This window comes from Pelobates fuscus, chromosome 2 (assembly GCF_036172605.1).
Source record: "Pelobates fuscus isolate aPelFus1 chromosome 2, aPelFus1.pri, whole genome shotgun sequence".
NCBI lineage: Eukaryota > Metazoa > Chordata > Amphibia > Anura > Pelobatidae > Pelobates > Pelobates fuscus.
Window position 1 is genome coordinate 80,835,079 of NC_086318.1, and position 12,849 is coordinate 80,847,927.

A 12,849-nucleotide genomic window follows, 5' to 3' on the forward strand; every position below is an offset into this window, starting at 1 on the left:
TAAGACACACATTTACCTGCATGGTTTTTGGTCACATGATGTATGCATTTAATATTTACCTTTTTTATTTTTAAAGGACATACCCGAGCCTGCGGAGACAATTATTACCCCACTTATACATGGACATAAATACACATGCCTTTATTTTGCTGTACTGTAAGAATTGGGCATTACACATCTTATCACAACTGACTAATTTTTAGCCTTGTGTTGTAGGGCAATGGAATGTTTCTTTAAATTAAAATTTCCTTTGAGTTTAGAAAATTAGTGTACCGAGACAAGAAAATAATATTTTTTTGTGTAAACATTTTATTAGAAATGGAAGATATAGATAATGTTATTTGATAACAGTAAATTTATAACCGAGGACCACTCATGGGTTTTTCTTACAGAAACAGAGGGCATAAGCAATACCTATCACTGTTGGACTCCAGAGTAGGCAGTGTAACTAAACAGTTACACATTCATAGTTGGATGCAAAACAACCCAGTCCAGCCTTTTTGGTGTAAATTCATGACAAGTAAGGTCTGCTTCTCTATGAATACAAATCTTTCAGACAAATATCAGCAGCATTGTCACGATGAAGCCGTGCTGATTTTGGACTCCTGGTATGCCTGTAGAGCTAACTCTATATAGCCTGGCTTCCGAGCCTCCGTTTTCAAAAAGATCTGAAGATAGTTAAAGTACAAACTTTAGTCAAATACAGACAACATACCAGTGGGTGTGCATTAGACTTGTGCAAAAATGTCTTGCATTCATAAACAAATCAAGTCATCCAAATCAAACTTCTTTTAAACCACATCGGAATTAAGCCATCTGTCCAGGAAATCATTTATTTTCTAGACAAATCAATTCATTCATACATGGATTAAAATGATTTTGATTCATACAAACTGAGTAGTTTATGGACAAAACAAACCTTACATCTGTACATGTCTAATGTGTGTGACATTTTGGTATGAAACAGACTATACCCAATAGAGTGCATATTGTGCATGGGTTATAAGGCACAATTGTTCAAAATCACAGGCAATAAAGTACCGTATATACTCGTGTATAAGTCGAGTGCAGTTTTGTGACCAACAATTGTGAAATATGCTATGCCTCGTGGATAAGTCGAGGGTAAAACTTGGGGCTATGAAATTCTGTGATTTTTATAATTATATACACACTCATACAAACACACTGCATTATATATACACACACTCATACAAACAATCTGCATTATATACACACACACACACATACAAACACACACTCTGCATTACACACACACACATACAAACACACACTCTGCATTACACACACACACACACACACTCATACAAACACACACTCTGCATTACACACACACACACACACACACACTCATACAAACACACACTCTGCATTATACACACACACACTCAAACAAACACACACTCTGCATTATATACAAACACTGTGTATATAATGCAGAGTGTGTGTATGAGTGTGTGTATATAATGCAGAGTGAGTGTGTGTGTGTGAACTGGGTGGGGGGAGGGCATTTTTATTATTTTCAATTTTTTTTATTTTAATATTTGTAAAAAAATGATTTAAGTATTATTTTTTTATTTAATTTTTTTTAATTTTAATAATTTAATTTTTTTTTATTGTAATTTTTTTTTTAAATTATTATTTCATTTTATTTTCGTCCCCCCTCCCTGCTTGGTACATGGCCAGGGAGGGGGGCTCTCATTCCCTGGTGGTCCAGTGGATGGCTGTGTAGGAGGGGGCTGGCAGAGAGCTGTAACTTACCTTTCCTGCAGCTCCTGTCAGCTCCCTTCTCTCACCTCCCTGCCGGTCAGCTCCTCTGTCAGCTCCCACTGTAAGTCTCGCGGTCTCTCGCGAGACTTACAGTGGGAGCTGACCGGCAGGGAGGTGAGAGAAGGGAGCTGACAGGAGCTGCAGGAAAGGCAAGTTACAGCTCTCTGCCAACCCCCAACAGGACCGCTGGACTTGTAATGAGCCCTGCCGTCGTGGTCTGTATTATGGCAATGTAAGTTGCCATAATAAAGACATTAACTCGAGTATAAGTCGAGTTGGGGTTTTTCAGCACAAAAAAATGTGCTGATAAACTCGACTTATACTCGAGTATTTACGGTATGTGGCTGCAACTAAATATATAAACCATGCAGATATTGTCAACATCAGAATGGGGCAATTAAAAAAAACAAAACTGATTTTCAGAAAGAAATAAAGTCAGCTCTGTCACTTGTGTTTAAAAGCTGGCTTCTGCAAACATGGCAATGGTTTCAGTTTACTAAAATTGCCTTCCCAGTCTCCAGCACTCAGTCCTAGAGGGGTATAATCACTAAATAATTTGTAATCAACTAATATTAGACCTTGTGCAGAAATCTTTTTCAACTACAACAAACAAAAATTAAATTCTTGTTAATCTACACCTGACCTGAACAAATTGGTCAGTCACATAATTCCCATTTGGGTTGGTTTGTAGGGCTATAAATTAACAGGAAGTGAATAAGATTGTTGCAGGTGAAAAGGATTTGCGCAAAAGTCTTACCAACAATTTAAGTTAAACTAACTGGAGAGAGCCATACCTTCCCATTGCCAGATAGTTTAACGCCAGAAGGTAGGAAGGTGCATGGACAATGCTGCTCCCATAACAACTTAAATAAGCTAAGTCTTATGCTTCTTCCAGCAGGCAAATATAAGGTTTTCCTCTGATGGGTTTGTCATATTAAAGGGACACTCCAGCCACCCAGACCACTTCTGCTCATTGGAGTGGTCTGGGTGCCAACTCCCACTACCCTTAACCCTGCAGGTGTAATTATTGCAGCTTTTATAAACTGTAATAATTACCTTGCAGGGTTAACTCCTCCTCTAGGGCTGTCTACTAGACAGCCACTAGAGGCAACTTCAGGGAGTGTGAGGACCTCCAGCGTTATCCCCATAGGAAAGCATTTTCAATGATTTCCTATTGGGAGGTCTAATGCGCGTGTGCGGCATTGCCGCGCATGCGCATTAGGTCTCTGGGCGTGATCAGTCTTCCCCGCCGGCTGACGTGATGAAGGGGAGGAGAGTGGGCGGACACAAAAGCAGCGGCGAGGGACATCATCTGGCTCTGGAGAGTCCCTTTAAGCAACGTAAATGTTCTCTGTTTCAACCACACATGAGCCAGAGAGGAATACTACACATGGTAGTTCTCCATATAAACAAAAATGAGGTCTTCTCTCAGTTTAAAAGGAATCATTTGAAATAGAGTAGTTGAAAAACAGAACTCACCTGAATTAACATGGCACCCTCAGCTCCCTGTGACTCCTTGGCACACAGTGTGTCTGGATGTAGAATGTTATATAACTGGATTAAGGTGTCCGAATTATCAATCCTAAGAAAAACACAGATTGTTAAATGTTACTTGAACTTAAAAGGGACTCCACTGCCCAAATACACTAAAAATAAAAATCACTGTTTGGTATATACTGTATACCCCAAATCAAAACTTGCATGCATTTTCTCATTGAGGGTTTATTTAAAAACAAACAGCTTCCAAAATCTGCAGTTCTCTTTTCTGAAGACTTTGCTAGCCCTCCTTTTCCCTCCCCTAGTGTAGATTTTCTGAAGCTCTCCAATCTCAATGAGAAGTTTTTGCAAGGCAGGTGCTCAGAGCTGTGTCTCGAGTTTAGTTCCACCGAGCTAAGCACCAGGAAGTAACAAGACCTGCCGTCTGCTTGATAGCGGGGAAGAGTAACAAGGTTAATTTATAAACTTTTTGCAAAATGAAAACGACACACATTAAAGAAATGCACCTGTAAAGCAGTTTAGCTTTCTGAAATACTTAAACAGCATGCATACACCATTCACAAAAACTCTTGAATGGTCAGAGGGGATCACAGCTTTCCCAGTGACATCTGGTTTTAGAAGTTGTTACTTTAGGTCTAGTGCTGTTTATAAATCATAGTTATAATTAACAGAATGATGGGAGACAGGAACATTGAGCTCCTTGGATCTATGAAGAAAAAGGGCTGGAAGTCTCAAGCATATAGAAAAATGCAGGTCTTGCTAAAATATATACAAGGCACAATGCAGGGGAGGCTGTGGAGTGAGGTTCCACCTCCTAAAGACATCCAATGTATTATATCGGGTGAAGTGCCTATATAGTATTAAACAAGTTAGACAGTGGTTGTGGTTTCCTTGTTTTGCAGTATCCCCTGTGTGTACATTCTGTGTTATTTGGCTACAAAGGAATAAAGGTATACGTTTTGTTTTTCTACCAGGGTTTGAAGCGGTCTTTTCATTCTCCAGTTGGGATCTGAATGGAGCGTAGATGTGCTATGAGCAGATCGTTAATTCAGACAATACATTAATTACATGCTGTCCAGCAACGTGGCTTACTTATTCTAAGTTTTTTTTTTTTTAATCAAAGAATCACCGCAAGCATTTTAGAACTCTTCCAAAACATATCCACTTGTATGCTATTTTATGGAGTGATCATTTGTTTTTACCAAGTACTGTTACATGATTCCATTTCCCCCTAACCATGCCACAATATGAACTTCTTTTTCTTCCAAGACATTTCTCCCTGTGACTAAATTCCTGTGCTCTCTGTGCAGAGCAGAGTAAATTATTTTAACTAACATACACAATGGGTTAGTGTTCAAATGAAAAGAAATTGGTCTAGATAAAAATTCTTGTTCTTGGATAGAACATTGGTTTAAAGATAGAGTGTTGGAATTAAAAGAACACTGAGCACCATAACAACATAATCAAAATTAAGCTCCCGGTGATTCCTTACCGTTGCCAGTTAAACCTGACGCTCAGTAGCTCCCCATTCATAAAGAAAATTTTAAAAATGTAAAAAAAAAAAAAAAAAAAAAAAAAAAAGGGGTGCATACCTTTTAATGAATGGGGAGCTACTGATTAGCTTAAAGCATCAACTGACCATTCTAAGCTGATTAGCGTCAGCAGGCCATGCTTCCTGGATCAGAACTAGAGAAAGGGGATGTGGACAGTTACAGGGAGGAATGGCACTGGAAAGTCAGCTTAGGGGGTTAAACTATTTGTCAACAATTTAACCCCTAAAGGTAATGAAGCACCATGTGGCTCCTGGCACCATAACATCTTCATTGTGATAAAGTTGTCATGGTGTCCAGAGTGTTCCTTTAATGTAAACTTTCAAGCTGGACAAAAGTTGTAAGTGGTGTCCCATCAGCGGTCTGTACTCTGACCAAGGTATAGTCATGCAAAAAAAAAAATACATGTGCAGACATTTATAATGGAAGAGTATGCGAAAACAAAAAAATAAGTAAATAAATTGGCTCTCTAAAGAAAGAAAGACAGTATGTCATTAAATGAGCTACTCAAAGGGAATGACTGTCACACACTAATAAGCTGTCCTATATTACTGTATGAGTCATGTTTGTTTTTTTCCATTAATATTGCAATTGTCAAACGTCCTTTGGGCTCAGAATATTGAAAGCAGGACCCGAAGCAGGCTATTCCAGCCTATTTGCAGCTAGTTATTATGACTATTTACTCACATAAGTTACAGGTTATGCCATCTAAGAATGATCAGTACTCCAATTGCAAAAAAACATATTGGCAGCACGATCCATAGAAAAATGAATAAAAATAAATAACCATGACTATAAATTTAGCTTTATGATGTATGTGTTTACAACTCGTTTCAGATCAGTTGTCTAAAGTAATACTGCTAACATCAGCCGTCTAGTTTTCTTACCATACTATAATATTGCTACCTTTGTTGTGTCCATTAGACTATATGTTATTTTAAAAGAATAACAAATGTATATGCATGCTATCCAATGAGTGTGTGACTTGTGCCACAAGCTTTAAACACATTTTCCTGGAATTTGGAAACCCAAAAAGTTTGCATTAATAAGTGAAGAACACACAACTATACCCTCCACATATTTATGTGTACACAGACATGTAGAGCCACAAATGCCATCACTAGCCACTCACTCACACATTCATAACGTAATCACACACTAGTGAGCAAATTATTTACCCTCTCCTCTGCTTCCTGCTGCTCCTCTATCAGCAATGAGTTAAGGCAAGGATACAGAGAGACCAGCAACATTGTCCCTGGTGTCTAGCAGGAACCATGTTCTCTCTGATTTCTCAGGTAGTAGCAGGGCTCACCTCACAACCTCCCTCAACATCCAAACTTGGAGTACGGGGAAGATTTGATCAAAATTTCATCACTCAAAATCCTATAGTCTGCCTTAGTTATTGGTAGCCCAACAGTTATGTCTGCAGTCAGAGTATACATAAATAATGCAGCAATATCAAAACAGTTGTATCAGGAAAATTTCCTTAGGGTGGACACACTGTATTTATATACGCACAAGTCTCTCTGAATCATGTCTATTAGAAGTCCATCTATCTTCTTCATGCGGCACAGGTACCAAGCCATGCCACCAAAGTGCCTTGTGGAGCGCAGTAGATCATACTTGCCATGCTGATCAATATTTTCATATGTCTGTTGATGAACCTGAAAGAAGAAAGAAAATCACTTTGCTGTAACCTGGAGCTGGTTGATTTCTACACAAGAATGAGGAGGTGGATCTTACTCTGATGTATTCCGGAGAATCTGGATCAAATTGGACAAGGCAACGGTTTAGAAGCTCTTCGTGACGATCCTGCTGGAACATAACCTGTGGTAACAGCAAAAAAACACAAAACAATATTCCATCTGAATTACATAGAATTTGTGTAACAATTACTACCTTATTCCAAGTTAATTTTATACCTGCATGTTCTCTTCCTGGAAAACAGGTGGTGGAACCAATTTGCGTCCTTCTTGAGGGAAATAAACTTGGATCATTCTGTCCCTTTCAGCCCATGTAGCTTTCCTTAGTACTCCATTTGGCTCTCGCACAACAATGAACCTCTCCTACAGCCAAGAGACAATAAATAACCAACTTTGTCCGAAATAACCTATCACGTTAACACAATGCAATTATTGAAGTCTGTTTGACCAGAGTGGACAGTATGCCTGCTGTAAATAATGCTCATTTTGGTTTCATGGCTACTCACTTAGCTTAACCCCTTAAGGACACATGACATGTGTGACATGTCATGATTCCATTTTATTCCAGAAGTTTGGTCCTTAAGGGGTTAAAGGGTTACTCCATACACCACAACCACATCAGTGATTTGAAGTGGTCATGGCGCTTGGAGTGTGTATTTGCGGTCTTTCACTGTGGAATGCTGCACATACAGGGACTATCCGCTCTGCTGCCAGAGGTGTCCCTCCACCATTAGCGGAGGTCGACCAGGCTGCAGGGGGAACTTGGTCTGAGCACTGAAACAGAAGAAGAGGTGGACCAGCACAGAAGGGTTCTAACCAAAGATAGTGTTTTCTTAAAACATTGTTTTTTGGTTGGAGTAACTTTTCTAGGTACATAAAAAGGGGTTAATTATTGATTATATGAAAAAAATTACAACCCTGGCAGTCAATGTAAACTTAGATATATTTTCTGCGGTTATTTCCATTACACAGTACATTAGTTCACCACGGTAGAACATGGCCACTCACTGATTTTGGAAAGTGGGTTTACTAACACAGTGATAAAAATCTGAAGAGGTTTCAAGTATACAAGTTTTAATTTTGTTAAAGGAACACTATAGCATAGGATTACAAATGTGCTATAGTGCCCTGTTAAACATTTCAGTCTCATTTAGTCTCCACACTGCCTTCCTGCCTCCTTGGTTGTAATCATCAGGACTGATGATCTCAGCCAATCCAATGCTCTACCCAAAAGAAAATATTGGGAGGCTAGTGCAAATGTGTGGCAAAACCCCCCTCTCTGCCAATCAGATGTTCTCTATGAGACCATCAGATAGAAATAGCTGAATTACTGTGCTATGAGTATGACGGCTACTAGAAGCATTTCGACCGTACAATAAAGCATTGCGTTCCTGAAGAATGGTAATATTTTACAGTGCAGGATTAAAACGAGCGGGGACATGGCACCCAAAGCACTTCATTGAGATGAAGTGGTCTTGGTGCCTATAGTGTTCTTAAAGCACGTCCATCCCATGAAAAGATTTTGTGAACTTATATACATAAATTGGAGGAGAATTCATTAGTACTTGTCTCTGTTGTCACTGGCATTGACCTGGGCATATAACTATGGTAATCAATATCAGATGCAATTTGTACTAATGATGTGTAGGAAGGACAACAGTTGTAGATACTCACGCGGTGAGGAGTACTGTAAGTTATATCAGTGAAAACATATTTAGAAGTTTCTAAGTCGCGAAGAATCTCATCCTCAGCCAAAATATCATTTATTGGCTCTCGCTCACTCATAACTGGTGGCATCTCCAGGTACTTAGCAGCAGCCTTCGCTGCCTTCTGTACAGACTGCACAAAGAGAATAGATTGGATTTAGAGAAAGGAAGAATCGTTCACTAATCATTACATATCAATTAGGATTAGTCATGTTACCTCTTCATATTGTGTTTCTGTTAGTAGTTTGTATGTGGGAGGGTTCAGTTCCTTCTTTACTGGCTTGAAGATCTTCTCCAGATTAAGACTGGTCATCTTCTTCAGCAGATTCTGCACGTCTGGGTCTGAGAAAGCAGGAGACCTGGGAGCTGGAAAAGAAAACTGACATTCAAACCAAACCCTCTAAAATATATCTTTAATGTAAAGATATCCAATTGGGAATGTGCCTTGCATGTTAGGGAGTACACACAAAACAGACAGTGAGCTCTATGTTCTATCTAAGACTTTGATACTATGCTTTGACATAGTGAAAACTGTTTTGGGAATATTATCTCTATTTTGCAAGTTTGTAAAGTGCACACAGCATGAAGGAGCAGGAGTGAATTACCTTGCTAGATACAAAGATTTGATATTCTCGGTCGAAATATTTTCTTTAGAAAAAAAAAAAACTATATTCATTTAAGAATATTAACAAAAACTGTATCTTCAAGTGGAGATCATTTAAAATATATATGTGTTCAATGCCAAAATAACGACATTCACTGAAACAAAATATATACTGACTGATTCCAAGAATGCTCATACAATGAATGACAGTTATGGTAATAAATCAGGCTTTTACAATAAACTGAGAAACCGTTATCACTGAAAGCTTGCTTACAGCAAATATGAACAGACAGTCCTGACTCTCAGCATGCCGTACAATGACAGACAGTCCTGATTCTCAGCATGCCGTACAATGACAGACAGTCCTGATTCTCAGCATGCCGTACAATGACAGACAGTCCTGACTCTCAGCATGCCGTACAATGACAGACAGTCCTGACTCTCAGCATGCCGTACAATGACAGACAGTCCTGACTCTCAGCATGCCGTACAATGACAGACAGTCCTGACTCTCAGCATGCCCGTACAATGAGAGACAGTCCTGACTCTCAGCATGCCGTACAATGACAGACAGTCCTGACTCTCAGCATGCCGTACAATGACAGACAGTCCTGACTCTCAGCATGCCGTACAATGACAGACAGTCCTGACTCTCAGCATGCCGTACAATGACAGACAGTCCTGACTCTCAGCATGCCGTACAATGACAGACAGTCCTGACTCTCAGCATGCCGTACAATGACAGACAGTCCTGACTCTCATCATGCCGTACAATGACAGACAGTCCTGATTCTCAGCATGCCGTACAATGACAGACAGTCCTGATTCTCAGCATGCCGTACAATGACAGACAGTCCTGATTCTCAGCATGCCGTACAATGACAGACAGTCCTGACTCTCAGCATGCCGTACAATGACAGACAGTCCTGACTCTCAGCATGCCGTACAATGACAGACAGTCCTGACTCTCAGCATGCCGTACAATGACAGACAGTCCTGACTCTCAGCATGCCGTACAATGACAGACAGTCCTGACTCTCAGCATGCCGTACAATGACAGACAGTCCTGACTCTCAGCATGCCGTACAATGACAGACAGTCCTGACTCTCAGCATGCCGTACAATGACAGACAGTCCTGACTCTCAGCATGCCCGTACAATGAGAGACAGTCCTGACTCCCAGCATGCCCGTACAATGAGAGACAGTCCTGACTCTCAGCATGCCGTACAATGAGAGACAGTCCTGACTCTCAGCATGCCGTACAATGAGAGACAGTCCTGACTCCCAGCATGCCCGTACAATGAGAGACAGTCCTGACTCCCAGCATGCCCGTACAATGAGAGACAGTCCTGACTCCCAGCATGCCCGTACAATGAGAGACAGTCCTGACTCTCAGCATGCCCGTACAATGAGAGACAGTCCTGACTCTCAGCATGCCCGTACAATGAGAGACAGTCCTGACTCTCAGCATGCCCGTACAATGAGAGACAGTCCTGACTCTCAGCATGCCCGTACAATGAGAGACAGTCCTGACTCTCAGCATGCCTGTACAATGAGAGACAGTCCTGACTCTCAGCATGCCTGTACAATGAGAGACAGTCCTGACTCTCAGCATGCCCGTACAATGAGAGACAGTCCTGACTCTCAGCATGCCCGTACAATGAGAGACAGTCCTGACTCTCAGCATGCCCGTACAATGAGAGACAGTCCTGACTCTCAGCATGCCCATACAATGAGAGACAGTCCTGATTATCAGCATATAATGTATCCCAGAAATCCCTATATCATATGGAATTTTTAAAAAGATGGAAGCTTAGAGATAACACCCTTTCTTACCAGTTACCTTCTATATCACATGGAGTATAATATAATATCACTGTGTGTATCCCAGAAATCCCTGTATCACATGGAGTATAATATAATATTATTAGTGTGCATCCCAGCAATCCCTGTATCACATGGAGTATAATATAATATTCTTACTGTGTGTATCCCAGCAATGCCTGTATCACATGGAGTATAATATAATATTATTACTGAGTGTATCCCAGCAATCCCTGTATGATATGGAGTATAATATATTATTATTACTGTGTGTATCCCAGCAATCCCTGTTTCACATGGGGTATAATATAATATTATTACTGTATCACATGGAGTATAATATAATATTCTTACTGTGTGTATCCCAGCAATCCCTGTATCACATGGAGTATAATATAATATTATTACTGTGTGTATCCCAGCAATCCCTGTATCACATGGAGTATAATATATTATTATTACTGTGTGTATCCCAGCAATCCTTGTATCACATGGAGTATAATATAATATTATTACTGTGTGTATCCCAGCAATCCTTGTATCACATGGAGTATAATATAATAGTATTACTGTGTGTATCCCAGCAATCCCTGTATCACATGGAGTATAATATAATATTATTACTGTGTGTATCCCAGCAATCCTTGTATCACATGGAGTATAATATAATATTATTACTGTGTGTATCCCAGCAATCCTTGTATCACATGGAGTATAATATAATATTATTACGGTGTGTATCCCAGCAATCCTTGTATCACATGGGGTATAATATAATATTATTAATGTGTGTATCCCAGCAATCCCTGTATCACATGGAGTATAATATAATATTATTACTGTGTGTATCCCAGCAATCCCTGTATCACATGGAGTATAATATAATATTATTACTGTGTGTATCCCAGCAATCCTTGTATCACATGGGGTATAATATAATATTATTACTGTGTGTATCCCAGCAATCCCTGTATCACATGGAGTATAATATAATATTATTACTGTGTGTATCCCAGCAATCCCTGTATCACATGGAGTATAATATAATATTATTACTGTGTGCATCCCAGCAATCCCTGTATGATAAGGAGTATCATATATTATTATTACTGTGTGTATCCCAGCAATCCCTGTATGATAAGGAGTATCATATATTATTATTACTGTGTGTATCCCAGCAATCCCTGTATCACATGGAGTATCATATATTATTATTACTGTGTGTATCCCAGCAATCCCTGTATCACATGGAGTATAATATAATATTATTACTGTGTGTATCCCAGCAATCCCTGTATCACATGGAGTATAATATAATATTATTACTGTGTGTATCCCAGCAATCCCTGTATCACATGGAGTATAATGTAATATTATTACTGTGTGTATCCCAGCAATCCCTGTATCACATGGGGTATAATATAATATTATTACTGTGTGTATCCCAGAGTCTGTTGTCGCTTTTAGTTATAAAGATATACAATAATGAATGTATGATGTTGCATGGTTACGAGCTCTCACCTCCAGCACACAGCGTTCTGCTCCCGGTCAATATCTCTGACCTGAGCCTCCTCAACAAACATCCCATGCGAGCGGCCATGTCTGCTGTCACCTCTAGTAGTGCGACTTCCGGACTGATGGTGCAGAGCATGCCGGGAAGTGTAGTTTATAGTCAGTACTTGTTACATCCATGCGGGGGTAGTGCACCGTGGCTTTATACACACATTTGAAACATTTGGGTATTGAAAGGGTTAAGATCTTATCACCAACCTATCAAATACTGTTTTGTATTTATTTGTACGTTTCTGTTTTTCCCGTTCACAGTGTGTATCTCTCTGCTATTGTTACAGTACCATAATTTGTTTTCTGCGTGTCTGCCTTTGTGTGTGTCTGTCTGTCTGTCAGTGAGTGTTTGACTTTCAGTGAGTGTGTGTCTGTCAGTGAGTAAGTATATGTATGTCAGTGTCTGTGTGTGTGTGTGTCTTTCAGTGAGTGAGTATATGTATGTCAGTGTCTGTCTGTGTGTGTCTGTCAGTGTGTGTCTTTCAGTGAGTGAGTATATGTGTGTCTGTGTGTGTGTCTGTCAGTGTGTGTCTTTCAGTGAGTGAGTATATGTATGTCAGTGTCTGTGTGTGTATGTGTCTGTCAGTGTGTGTCTTTCAGTGAGTGAGTATAT

General features: G+C 39.8%; 1 protein-coding gene across 1 annotated transcript; it reads right to left on the reverse strand.

Moving 5' to 3' along the window:
• Positions 1-304: 304 nt before the first annotated feature.
• Positions 305-12,308, reverse strand: MRPS22 (mitochondrial ribosomal protein S22). The gene is made up of 8 exons (XM_063440941.1): positions 12,195-12,308; positions 8,462-8,610; positions 8,213-8,377; positions 6,758-6,901; positions 6,579-6,662; positions 6,354-6,499; positions 3,268-3,370; positions 305-668 (listed from the first exon to the last, which is right to left on the reverse strand). The coding sequence occupies exons 1-8, from the start codon at positions 12,271-12,273 to the stop codon at positions 576-578; spliced, it is 963 nt and encodes a 320-aa protein (XP_063297011.1). The 5' UTR covers positions 12,274-12,308; the 3' UTR covers positions 305-575.
• Positions 12,309-12,849: the final 541 nt, after the last annotated feature.

Bases quoted from the DNA above. Each gene is read 5' to 3' on its own strand.
- MRPS22 (XM_063440941.1), bottom strand. From the start codon at position 12,273: ATGGCCGCTCGCATGGGATGTTTGTTGAGGAGGCTCAGGTCAGAGATA. The intron at 8,611-12,194 runs GTGAGAGCTCGT...TTTCTTTTCCAG, and splicing joins CAGAACGCTGTGTGCTGGAG to CTCCCAGGTCTCCTGCTTTC. The intron at 6,902-8,212 runs GTGAGTATCTAC...TCTTGGCTGTAG, and splicing joins CTTACAGTACTCCTCACCGC to GAGAGGTTCATTGTTGTGCG.